Here is a 14,081-nt window from a genome sequence, read left to right on the forward strand (position 1 = left end):
CCTGGGTCATGTGAGAACACCTGGGTCATGTAAGTGTGAGAACACCTGGGTCATGTGAGAACACCTGGGTCATGTAAGTGTGAGAACACCTGGGTCATGTGAGAACACCTGGGTCATGTGAGAACACCTGGGTCATGTAAGTGTGAGAACACCTGGGTCATGTGAGAACACCTGGGTCATGTAAGTGTGAGAACACCTGGGTCATGTGAGAACACCTGGGTCATGTGAGAACACCTGGGTCATGTGAGAACACCTGGGTCATGTAAGTGTGAGAACACCTGGGTCATGTGAGAACACCTGGGTCATGTGAGAACACCTGGGTCATGTGAGTGTGAGAACGCCTGGGTCATGTAAGTGTGAGAACACATGGGTCATGTAAGTGTGAGAACACCTGGGTCATGTAAGTGTGAGAATACATGGGTCATGTGAGAACACCTGGGTCATGTAAGTGTGAGAATACATGGGTCATTTAAGTGTGAGAACACCTGGGTCATGTGAGAACACCTGGGTCATGTAAGTGTGAGAACACCTGGGTCATGTGAGAACACCTGGGTCATGTGAGAACACCTGGGTCATGTAAGTGTGAGAACACCTGGGTCATGTGAGAACACCTGGGTCATGTAAGTGTGAGAACACCTGGGTCATGTGAGAACACCTGGGTCATGTGAGAACACCTGGGTCATGTAAGTCTGAGAACACCTGGGTCATGTGAGAACACCTGGGTCATGTGTGTGAGAACACCTGGGTCATGAGTGTGAGAACACCTGGGTCATGTAAGTGTGAGAACACCTGGGTCATGTAAGTGTGAGAACACCTGGGTCATGTAAGTGTGAGAACACCTGGGGCATGTGAGAACACCTGGGTCATGTGAGAACACCTGGGACATGAGTGTGAGAACACCTGGGTCATGTAAGTGTGAGAATACATGGGTCATGTAGGTGTGAGAACACCTGGGTCATGTAAGTGTGAGAACACCTGGGTCATGTAAGTGTGAGAACACCTGGGTCATGTAAGTGTGAGAATACATGGGTCATGTAGGTGTGAGAACAGCTGGGTCATGTAAGTGTGAGAACAGCTGGGTTATGTAAGTGTGAGAACACCTGGGTCATGTGTGTGTGAGAATACATGGGTCATGTGAGAACACCTGGGTCATGTAAGTGTGAGAACACATGGGTCATGTAGGTGTGAGAACACCTGGGTCATGTAGGTGTGAGAACACCTGGGTCATGTGTGTGAGAACACCTGGGTCATGTGAGAACACCTGGGTCATGTAAGTGTGAGAACACCTGGGTCATGTGAGAACACCTGGGTCATGTGAGAACACCTGGGTCATGTGAGAACACCTGGGTTATGTAAGTGTGAGAACACCTGGGTCATGTAAGTGTGAGAACACCTGGGTCATGTAAGTGTGAGAATACATGGGTCATGTGAGAACACCTGGGTCATGTAAGTGTGAGAACACCTGGGTCATGTAAGTGTGAGAACACCTGGGTCATGTAAGTGTGAGAATACATGGGTCATGTAGGTGTGAGAACACCTGGGTCATGTAAGTGTGAGAACACCTGGGTCATGTAAGTGTGAGAATACATGGGTCATGTAGGTGTGAGAACAGCTGGGTCATGTAAGTGTGAGAACACCTGGGTCATGTGTGTGTGAGAATACATGGGTCATGTGAAAACACCTGGGTCATGTAAGTGTGAGAATACATGGGTCATGTAAGTGTGAGAACACATGGGTCATGTAGGTGTGAGAACACCTGGGTCATGTAGGTGTGAGAACACCTGGGTCATGTAAGTGTGAGAACACCTGGGTCATGTAAGTGTGAGAACATCTGGGTCATGTAAGTGTGAGAACACCTGGGTCATGTAAGTGTGAGAACACCTGGGTCATGTAAGTGTGAGAACACCTGGGTCATGTGAGAACACCTGGGTCATGTAAGTGTGAGAATACATGGGTCATGTAAGTGTGAGAACACCTGAGTCATGTAAGTGTGAGAACACCTGGGTCATGTAAGTGTGAGAACACCTGGGTCATGTGAGAACACCTGGGTCATGTAAGTGTGAGAACACCTGGGTCATGTGAGAACACCTGGGTCATGTGAGAACACCTGGGTCATGTAAGTGTGAGAACACCTGGGTCATGTGAGAACACCTGGGTCATGTAAGTGTGAGAACACCTGGGTCATGTGAGAACACCTGGGTCATGTGAGAACACCTGGGTCATGTAAGTGTGAGAACACCTGGGTCATGTGAGAACACCTGGGTCATGTAAGTGTGAGAACACCTGGGTCATGTGAGAACACCTGGGTCATGTGAGAACACCTGGGTCATGTAAGTGTGAGAACACCTGGGTCATGTGAGAACACCTGGGTCATGTAAGTGTGAGAACACCTGGGTCATGTGAGAACACCTGGGTCATGTGAGAACACCTGGGTCATGTAAGTCTGAGAACACCTGGGTCATGTGAGAACACCTGGGTCATGTGTGTGAGAACACCTGGGTCATGAGTGTGAGAACACCTGGGTCATGTAAGTGTGAGAACACCTGGGTCATGTAAGTGTGAGAACACCTGGGTCATGTAAGTGTGAGAACACCTGGGGCATGTGAGAACACCTGGGTCATGTGAGAACACCTGGGACATGAGTGTGAGAACACCTGGGTCATGTAAGTGTGAGAATACATGGGTCATGTAGGTGTGAGAACACCTGGGTCATGTAAATGTGAGAACACCTGGGTCATGTAAGTGTGAGAACACCTGGGTCATGTAAGTGTGAGAATACATGGGTCATGTAGGTGTGAGAACAGCTGGGTCATGTAAGTGTGAGAACACCTGGGTCATGTGTGTGTGAGAATACATGGGTCATGTGAGAACACCTGGGTCATGTAAGTGTGAGAACACATGGGTCATGTAGGTGTGAGAACACCTGGGTCATGTAGGTGTGAGAACACCTGGGTCATGTGTGTGAGAACACCTGGGTCATGTGAGAACACCTGGGTCATGTAAGTGTGAGAATACATGGGTCATGTAAGTGTGAGAACACCCGAGTCATGTAAGTGTGAGAACACCTGGGTCATGTGAGAACACCTGGGTCATGTAAGTGTGAGAACACCTGGGTCATGTGAGAACACCTGGGTCATGTAAGTGTGAGAATACATGGGTCATGTAAGTGTGAGAACACCTGAGTCATGTAAGTGTGAGAACACCTGGGTCATGTGAGAACACCTGGGTCATGTAAGTGTGAGAACACCTGGGTCATGTGAGAACACCTGGGTCATGTGAGAACACCTGGGTCATGTAAGTGTGAGAACACCTGGGTCATGTGAGAACACCTGGGTCATGTAAGTGTGAGAACACCTGGGTCATGTGAGAACACCTGGGTCATGTGAGAACACCTGGGTCATGTAAGTGTGAGAACACCTGGGTCATGTGAGAACACCTGGGTCATGTAAGTGTGAGAACACATGGGTCATGTAGGTGTGAGAACACCTGGGTCATGTGAGAACACCTGGGTCATGTGTGTGAGAACACCTGGGTCATGAGTGTGAGAACACCTGGGTCATGTAAGTGTGAGAACACCTGGGTCATGTGAGAACACCTGGGTCATGTAAGTGTGAGAACACCTGGGTCATGTGAGAACACCTGGGTCATGTGAGAACACCTGGGTCATGTGAGAACACCTGGGTTATGTAAGTGTGAGAACACCTGGGTCATGTAAGTGTGAGAACACCTGGGTCATGTAAGTGTGAGAATACATGGGTCATGTGAGAACACCTGGGTCATGTAAGTGTGAGAACACCTGGGTCATGTAAGTGTGAGAACACCTGGGTCATGTAAGTGTGAGAATACATGGGTCATGTAGGTGTGAGAACACCTGGGTCATGTAAGTGTGAGAACACCTGGGTCATGTAAGTGTGAGAATACATGGGTCATGTAGGTGTGAGAACAGCTGGGTCATGTAAGTGTGAGAACACCTGGGTCATGTGTGTGTGAGAATACATGGGTCATGTGAGAACACCTGGGTCATGTAAGTGTGAGAATACATGGGTCATGTAAGTGTGAGAACACATGGGTCATGTAGGTGTGAGAACACCTGGGTCATGTAGGTGTGAGAACACCTGGGTCATGTAAGTGTGAGAACACCTGGGTCATGTAAGTGTGAGAACATCTGGGTCATGTAAGTGTGAGAACACCTGGGTCATGTAAGTGTGAGAACACCTGGGTCATGTAAGTGTGAGAACACCTGGGTCATGTGAGAACACCTGGGTCATGTAAGTGTGAGAACACCTGGGTCATGTGAGAACACCTGGGTCATGTGAGAACACCTGGGTCATGTAAGTCTGAGAACACCTGGGTCATGTGAGAACACCTGGGTCATGTAAGTGTGAGAACACCTGGGTCATGTGAGAACACCTGGGTCATGTGAGAACACCTGGGTCATGTAAGTGTGAGAACACCTGGGTCATGTGAGAACACCTGGGTCATGTAAGTGTGAGAACACCTGGGTCATGTGAGAACACCTGGGTCATGTGAGAACACCTGGGTCATGTAAGTGTGAGAACACCTGGGTCATGTGAGAACACCTGGGTCATGTAAGTGTGAGAACACCTGGGTCATGTGAGAACACCTGGGTCATGTGAGAACACCTGGGTCATGTGAGAACACCTGGGTCATGTAAGTGTGAGAACACCTGGGTCATGTGAGAACACCTGGGTCATGTGAGAACACCTGGGTCATGTGAGTGTGAGAACGCCTGGGTCATGTAAGTGTGAGAACACATGGGTCATGTAAGTGTGAGAACACCTGGGTCATGTAAGTGTGAGAATACATGGGTCATGTGAGAACACCTGGGTCATGTAAGTGTGAGAATACATGGGTCATTTAAGTGTGAGAACAGCTGGGTCATGTAAGTGTGAGAACACCTGGGTCATGTGTGTGAGAACACCTGGGTCATGTGTGTGAGAACACCTGGGTCATGTAAGTGTGAGAATACATGGGTCATGTAAGTGTGAGAATACATGGGTCATGTAGGTGTGAGAACACCTGGGTCATGTAATTGTGAGAATACATGGGTCATGTGAGAACAGCTGGGTCATGTAAGTGTGAGAACACCTGGGTCATGTAAGTGTGAGAACACCTGGGTCATGTAAGTGTGAGAACACCTGGGTCATGTGTGTGAGAACACCTGGGTCATGTAAGTGTGAGAACACCTGGGTCATGTAAGTGTGAGAACACCTGGGTCATGTAAGTGTGAGAACACCTGGGTCATGTAAGTGTGAGAACACCTGGGTCATGTAAGTGTGAGAACACCTGGGTCATGTAAGTGTGAGAACACCTGGTTCATGTGAGAACACCTGGGTCATGTGAGTGTGAGAACACCTGGGTCATGTAAGTGTGAGAACACCTGGGTCATGTGTGTGAGAACACCTGGGTCATGTAAGTGTGAGAACACCTGGGTCATGTAAGTGTGAGAACACCTGGGTCATGTAAGTGTGAGAACACCTGGGTCATGTAAGTGTGAGAACACCTGGGTCATGTAAGTGTGAGAACACCTGGGTCATGTAAGTGTGAGAACACCTGGATCATGTGTGTGAGAACACCTGGGTCATGTAAGTGTGAGAACACCTGGGTCATGTGTGAGAGAACACACCCCTGTCACCAGCAGACGTAAATCTGGTGATAGACTCTTGGTGTGCGTGAGAGGCGGCCACGCCAGCTGACGACGGATCAAAGCGAGACCGTGGCTGGCTTGTGTTTGTTCAAGTCTTAGCGCGGCCTCCCTCGTGGTCGCCTCTGTTCCCTATCACTCAACCCCCGCCAGTTTTACGCCACGCTAAGATGGAATTTCGCACCTTGAAATCCCGGATTGATTGCCGGCCTTTATATCGTCTGCAACTCGACACTGAGCCGGTTAACCCTCGCCTCACAAGTGTATCGGCCCCCTAATTTGATTTCAATCGCTACCGAACCGCGTCAAACCACGGTCAAGCCACCCCAGTTTGTCCATTATGTTAAGTGTGGCTCTAGCAGCCCCACCCCGTCACTGAATTCCCCACCCCAACCCTTCCCGTTTCATTATTGTATTTTGTTGTGACACTTTACACTACACCCCCATCCTAAACTACACCCCCACCCTAAACTACACACCCACCCTAAACTACACCCCCACCCTAAACTACACACCCACCCTAAACTACACCTCCACCCTACACTACACCTCCACCATACACTACACCCCCACCCTAAACTACACCCCACCTTAAACTACACCCCCACCCTAAACTACACCCCCATCCTAAACTACACCCCCACCCCACACTACACCTCCACCCTAAACTACACCCTCACCCCACACTACACCCCACCCTAAACTACACCCCCACCCTAAACTACACCCCCATCCTAAACTACACCCCCACCCCACACTACACCCCCACCCTAAACTACACCTCCACCCTACACTACACCTCCACCATACACTACACCCCCACCCTAAACTACACCCCCACCCTAAACTACACCCCCATCCTAAACTACACCCCCACCCCACACTACACACCCACCCCACACTACACCCCCACCCTAAACTACACCCCCACCTCACACTACACCCCACCCTAAACTACACCCCCACCCTAAACTACACCCCCACCTCACACTACACCCCCACCCTACACTACACCCCCACCCTAAACTACACCCCCACCCTAAACTACACCCCTACCCTAAACTACACCCCCACCTCACACTACACCTCCACCCTAAACTACACCCTCACCCCACACTACACCCCACCCTAAACTACACCCTCACCTCACACTACACCTCCACCCTAAACTACACCCTCACCCCACACTACACCCCACCCTAAACTACACCCCCACCTCACACTACACCTCCACCCTAAACTACACCCTCACCCCACACTACACCCCACCCTAAACTACACCCCCACCTCACACTACACCCCCACCCTAAACTACACCCCCACCTCACACTACACCTCCACCCTAAACTACACCCTCACCCCACACTACACCCCACCCTAAACTACACCCCCACCTCACACTACACCTCCACCCTAAACTACACCCTCACCCCACACTACACCCCACCCTAAACTACACCCCCACCTCACACTACACCCCCACCCTAAACTACACCCCCACCTCACACTACACCTCCACCCTAAACTACACCCCCACCTCACACTACACCCCCACCCTACACTACACCCCCACCTCACACTACACCTCCACCCTAAACTACACCCCCACCTCACACTACACCCCCACCCTACACTACACCCCCACCTCACACTACACCCCCACCCTAAACTACACCCCCACCCTACACTACACCCCCACCCTAAACTACACCCCCACCTCACACTACACCTCCAACCTACACTACACCCCCACCTCACACTACACCCCCACCCTAAACTACACCCCCACCTCACACTACACCTCCAACCTACACTACACCCCCATCCTAAACTACACCCCCACCCCACACTACACCACCACCCTACACTACACCACCACCCTGCACTGCACCCCACCCTAAACTACACCCCCACCTCACACTACACCTCCAACCTACACTACACCCCCATCCTAAACTACACCCCCACCCCACACTACACCACCACCCTACACTACACCACCACCCTGCACTGCACCCCACCCTACACTACACCCCCATCCTAAACTACACCCCCACCCTACACTACACCACCACCCTACACTACACCACCACCCTGCACTGCACCCCACCCTACACTACATCCCCACTCTATATCACCCCTACTTAACACCCCCTACACTAGTACTCCACCACTGCCCTGCCGTAAACTGTAACAGTAACATGATACACAAGTTTGGTTTATTGCTTTTATTTATCTTCCCCTTCAACTCTAAGCCAAACCGTATTGTACACGGAGCAGTGGGTTAATCGTATAGTTGTGTAGGGCTTCTTGTTATGTGGGTGTAGCGTCTTATGTTGGTGTAGCGTCTAGTTGTGTGGGGGTAGCGTCTAGTTGTGTGGGTCTAGCGTCTAGTTGTGTGGGGGTAGCGTCTAGTTGTGTGGGTCTAGCGTCTAGTTGTGTGGGTGTAGCGTCTAGTTGTGTGGGTGTAGCGTCTAGTTGTGTGGATGTAGCGTCTAGTTGTGTGGGGTAGCTTCTAGTTGTGTGGGGGTAGCGTCTAGTTGTGTGGGTCTAGCGTCTAGTTGTGTGGGTCTAGCGTCTAGTTGTGTGGGTCTAGCGTCTAGTTGTGTGGGGGTAGCGTCTAGTTGTGTGGGTGTATCGTTTGGTTGTGTGGGTGTATCGTCTAGTTGTGTGGGTCTAGCGTCTAGTTGTTTGGGTCTAGCGTCTAGTTGTGTGGGGTATTGTCTAGTTATGTAGGTGTAGCGTCTAGTTGTGTGGGTCTAGCGTCTAGTTGTGTGGGTGTAGCGTCTAGTTGTATGGGGTATTGTCTAGTTGTGTGGGTGTAGCGTCTAGTTGTGTGGCGTATCGTTTGGTTGTGTGAGTGTAGCGTCTAGTTGTGTGGGGTATCGTTTGGTTGTGTGGGTGTAGCGTCTAGTTGTGTGGGGTATTGTCTAGTTATGTAGGTGTAGCGTCTAGTTGTGTGGGTCTAGCGTCTAGTTGTGTGGTGTATTGTTTGGTTGTGTGGGTCTAGCGTCTAGTTGTGTGGGTCTAGCGTCTAGTTGTGTGGGGTATTGTCTAGTTGTGTGGGTCTAGCGTCTAGTGGTGTGGGTCTAGCGTCTAGTTGTGTGGGGTATTGTCTAGTTATGTAGGTGTAGCGTCTAGTTGTGTGGGTCTAGCGTCTAGTTGTGTGGTGTATTGTTTGGTTGTGTGGGTCTAGCGTCTACATGTGTGGGTCTAGCGTCTAGTTGTGTGGGGTATTGTCTAGTTGTGTAGGTGTAGCGTCTAGTGGTGTGGGTCTAGCGTCTAGTTGTGTGGGGTATTGTCTAGTTATGTAGGTGTAGCGTCTAGTTGTGTGGGTCTAGCGTCTAGTTGTGTGGTGTATTGTTTGGTTGTGTGGGTCTAGCGTCTACATGTGTGGGTCTAGCGTCTAGTTGTGTGGGTCTAGCGTCTAGTTGTGTGGTGTATTGTTTGGTTGTGTGGGTCTAGCGTCTACATGTGTGGGTCTAGCGTCTAGTTGTGTGGGTCTAGCGTCTAGTTGTGTGGGTCTAGCGTCTAGTTGTGTGGGGTATTGTCTAGTTGTGTGGGTCTAGCGTCTAGTTGTGTGGGTGTAGCGTCTAGTTGTGTGGGGTATTGTCTAGTTGTGTAGGTGTAGCGTCTAGTTGTGTGGGTGTAGCGTCTAGTTGTGTGGTGTATCGTTTGGTTGTGTGGGTGTAGCGTCTAGTTGTGTGGGTGTAGCGTCTAGTTGTGTGGGTGTAGCGTCTAGTTGTGTGGGTGTAGCGTCTAGTTGTGCCGAGAGCACCCCCTGTGAGTATAGCGACCAACATTGAGTGGACGTGAAACCTCTCTCCCAGTGAGGAAGACATGATTAGACAGTTCCTTCCCTTTAATCTTCTACCCATTTTTCTTTTATTTCCCCGCTCGGTTATGTCCCTTTAAATACCGCCAAACTCGAGTGGTTCCTACAGGATATCCGAGATTTATTTCCCCTGAATTCGTTAGCTCTCCCTCGATTTGCATTCAGACTCGTCCCCGTGCTTTTAAAAGCTCGCCTCTAATCAAACATTAGAGACTCATTGATTAGCTGCAGCTAATTGCTGGACACCACTAGTGCTTGCTTAACAAGCCTGCTCGATAAACTCGACGTTTCTAGAAGGTGGTCGTGGGGGGGGGGGGGGGGGGGGGGTGGACGCGACAGAGAACAGAACTGTCCAGTCCATGTAGTTCTATTCAAGATGATTGTAACAAAAAGTCCGTCCCAACTGCTGATATGCACGGAACTTGTTGATACATTTGTATTAACTATTCAGAAAGTAGCCCACAAATCAACATTAGTTCAACTTAATGTAAACACAAATCAACATACGATTAGTTCAACTTAATGTAAACACAAATCAACATACGATTAGTTAAACTTAATGTAAACACAAATCAACATACGATTAGTTAAACTTAATGTAAACACAAATCAACATACGATTAGTTAAACTTAATGTAAACACAAATCAACATACGGTTAGTTCAACTTAATGTAAACACAAATCAGCATACGATTAGTTAAACTTAATGTAAACACAAATCAACATACGATTAGTTAAACTTAATGTAAACACAAATCAACATACGATTAGTTCAACTTAATCAACTTAATGTAAACACAAATCAGCATTCGATTAGTTCAACTTAATGTAAACACAAATCAGCATACGATTAGTTAAACTTAATGTAAACACAAATCAACATACAATAAGTTAAACTTAATGTAAACACTTAATATATTAGGTGCCTAATTTATTTTCGTTGGTTAATAGTCATAAGACATTTAACAACATTTAGTCTGAAGTATGTAGGTTTTTAGCTGGTTATACACCTAACATTGAATAGATGGGATGTTCCAACATACACGGTGTTTTTTTTTTAAATATTATTTTTGAATCAGCGTGAAATGTGAAGAAGTCATAGTTCTATACTTGCTGTCTCCAGATGATTACAACACTAGTTTAACGACACTCGGGTCATCCCGTCTGTAGTCTACCGCCTCCCCTGCCTCTCCTCCCCCCTCCCCTCCCCTCCCCCTGCCTCACCTCCCCCCCCCTGCCTCCCCTCCCCCTGCCTCCCCTCCCCCTGCCTTCCCTCCCCCTGCCTCCCCTCCCCTCCCCCTGCCTCACCTCCCCCTGCCTCCCCTCCCTCTGTCTCCCCTTCCCCTGCCTCCCCTCCCCTCCCCCTGCCTCCCCTGCCTTCCCTCCCCCTGCCTCCCCTCCCCCCTGCCTCCCCTACCCCTGCCTCCCCTCCCCCTGCCTTCCCTCCCCCTGCCTCCCCTCCCCCTCCCTCCCCTCCCCCCTGCCTCCCCTTCCCCTACCCCTGCCTCCCCTCCCCCTGCCTCCCCTCCCCCTGCCTCCCCTCCCCCCAGCCTCCCCTCCCCCTGCCTTCCCTCCCCCTGCCTCCCCTCCCCTCCCCCTGCCTCCCCTCCCCTCCCCCCTGCCTCCCCTTCCCCTACCCCTGCCTCCCCTCCCCCTGCCTCCCCTCCCCCTGCCTCCCCTCCCCCCAGCCTCCCCTCCCCCTGCCTCCCCTACCCCTGCCTCCCCTCCCCCTGCCTCCCCTCCCCCTGCCTCCCCTCCCCCCAGCCTCCCCTCCCCCTGCCTCCCCTCCCCCTGCCTCCCCTGCCTCCCCCATCTACCTAATACGTTTTCTCTTACCCCAGAGGTCTCCTGTTGGCTGGGGCCAGTGACCGTGACCCCTGGGGTGTGCGAGATGAACCGGAAGTCTTTCCTGACATGAGCAACACGGACCTGCACCAGCACCAGCAGACTGTCATCAGAGGTAAGCTCCAGACGGCTTTAGCTCCAGACGACTTTAGCTCCAGACGGCTTTAGCTCCAGACGACTTTAGCTCCAGACGGCTTTAGCTCCAGACGGCTTTAGCTCCAGACGGCTTTAGCTCCAGACGGCTTTAGCTCCAGACGACTTTAGCTCCAGACGGCTTTAGCTCCAGACGGCTTTAGCTCCAGACGACTTTAGCTCCAGACGGCTTTAGCTCCAGACGGCTTTAGCTCCAGACGGCTTTAGCTCCAGACGGCTTTAGCTCCAGACGGCTTTAGCTCCAGACGGCTTTAGCTCCAGACGGCTTTAGCTCCAGACGGCTTTAGCTCCAGACGGCTTTAGCTCCAGACGGCTTTAGCTCCAGACGACTTTAGCTCCAGACGGCTTTAGCTCCAGACGGCTTTAGCTCCAGACGGCTTTAGCTCCAGACGGATTTAGCTCCAGACGGCTTTAGCTCCAGACGGCTTTAGCTCCAGTCGGCTTTAGCTCCAGACGGCTTTAGCTCCACACGGCTTTAGCTCCAGACGGATTTAGCTCCAGTCGGCTTTAGCTCCAGACGGCTTTAGCTCCAGACGGATTTAGCTCCAGACGGATTTAGCTCCAGTAAGATTAGAGAAGAGTAAGAGTGAAGTACCAAGAGAAGAAACTGTACTTAATTTTGTACCAAGAGAGATTGTGTACTTAATTTTGTACCAAGAGAGATTGTGTACATAATTTTGTACCAAGAGAGATTGTGTACATAATTTTGTACCAAGAGAGATTGTGTACTTAATTTTGTACCAAGAGAGATTGTGTACTTAATTTTGTACCAAGAGAGATTGTGTACTTAATTTTGTACCAAGAGAGATTGTGTACTTAATTTTGTACCAAGAGAGATTGTGTACATAGTGTTCTTTGATTGCTCGCCTGCGGACACAAGTGATGTTTCGTGCTTGTCCCCTCCCCCCCACCCCCATATAAAGACAGCCCTCATCATCTGCTGCTTCTCATAAGTGTCACCGGCCCCGTCTTGCCGTCATTTAGCCGGCATCTCGGCCAGTCACGTGTGAGGGGCTCCCCGAGCCGGGCCGGACAAAAGCTCCGTCGGGCCGTGTTATTAACTAGCGCTGCTTGCCTCTCACACTTTGATTTGGCAGATGAGTGCTAGCCCGGACTGCCTTGGGATATTGTCCTTCACGCTTCTATCAAACGTGCCCGGCTCCTTTCACGCTGCCTACGCCTCTTTAACATCTTCACTGAGAAGCGCAATCGGGTCTCTCCAATTCTGTTTGAGCCGGGTGGCTGACGAGCAATCATCTCCTGCAATCAATATTCGCGTCTAGCTCAACCCTCCAAACTCCGGCCCTATTCACCCGGCCAGCGGCCTCCCAGCGATGCTAGGAGAAGTTAACTACAGTAGATAAGACTACTCAGACATCTCGAGAGTAGCGCCCCTTTCCTCAAAAAATTGGAAGCGTTTTGTCGGCCATCTGACTGTAGATGAAAATAAAGCTAATCGCCATTTCCAGATGTCACGGGCGCTGGGCCTACGTCTTCATCCATTTCACTTGACGCGATCATTACTTGACTAGATGAACCAACACTAGTATTTAGTGGTGGAGGGAGGTGACATGAAATTTTAGAGTATCCGAAAATTGTGTTTGCTCGAAGGCGATGGAAGCATGGCTAAATTAAAGGGGAGACCATATGATGGGGGGGGGGGGGTGGTGGACCAAGGGGGGTGTTACCCAACGAACAGGAAATGGTGGTAGCCACATTTTAATTAAAGGGGTGACGTCCCCTTCACGTATAGAGCTATGTATTGCAAGGGTGGGGGCGCTTTTTACAAGTCACTGTTACATAAGAGTTTTTATTTTGGTGTCACACAATAGATGTGTGAAGTCAGTCTGTCAAGTCTTTCCTTAAACCGTGTACAATTAGTATAGTCAGTCTGTGAAGTCTTTCCTTAAACCTTTACCGTGTACAATTAGTATAGTCAGTCTGTGAAGTCTTTCCTTAAACCTTTACCGTGTACAATTAGTATAGTCAGTCTGTGAAGTCTTTCCTTAAACCTTTACCGTGTACAATTAGTATAGTCAGTCTGTGAAGTCTTTCCTTAAACCTTTACCGTGTACAATTAGTATAGTCAGTCTGTGAAGTCTTTCCTTAAACCTTTACCGTCTACAATTAGTATAGTCAGTCTGTGAAGTCTTTCCTTAAACCTTTACCGTGTACAATTAGTATAGTCAGTCTGTGAAGTCTTTCCTTAAACCTTTACCGTCTACAATTAGTATAGTCAGTCTGTGAAGTCTTTCCTTAAACCTTTACCGTGTACAATTAGTATAGTCAGTCTGTGAAGTCTTTCCTTAAACCTTTACCGTGTACAATTAGTATAGTCAGTCTGTGAAGTCTTTCCTTAAACCTTTACCGTGTACAATTAGTATAGTCAGTCTGTGAAGTCTTTCCTTAAACCTTTACCGTGTACAATTAGTATAGTCAGTCTGTGAAGTCTTTCTTAAACCTTTACCGTGTACAATTAGTATAGTCAGTCTGTGAAGTCTTTCCTTAAACCTTTACCGTGTACAATTAGTATAGTCAGTCTGTGAAGTCTTTCCTTAAACCTTTACCGTGTACAATTAGTA

The 14,081-nt window shown here is 49.6% G+C and overlaps 1 protein-coding gene across 3 annotated transcripts in view; it reads left to right on the plus strand.

Annotated features, from left to right (window-relative positions):
* LOC131953503 (syntaxin-8) overlaps positions 1 to 14,081 on the plus strand; it is a 41,050-nt gene that overhangs the window by 16,392 nt on the left and 10,577 nt on the right. For all 3 annotated transcript variants that reach the window (XM_059316692.1, XM_059316694.1, XM_059316693.1), the window contains exon 6: positions 11,343 to 11,461. In XM_059316692.1, coding sequence (XP_059172675.1) covers positions 11,343 to 11,461 — 119 coding nt within the window. The remainder of the gene's footprint in view (positions 1 to 11,342; positions 11,462 to 14,081) is intronic.

Source organism: Physella acuta, unplaced genomic scaffold (assembly GCF_028476545.2).
Source record: "Physella acuta isolate Inbredline_101_S28 unplaced genomic scaffold, ASM2847654v3 ptg000927l, whole genome shotgun sequence".
Classification (NCBI taxonomy): domain Eukaryota; kingdom Metazoa; phylum Mollusca; class Gastropoda; family Physidae; genus Physella; species Physella acuta.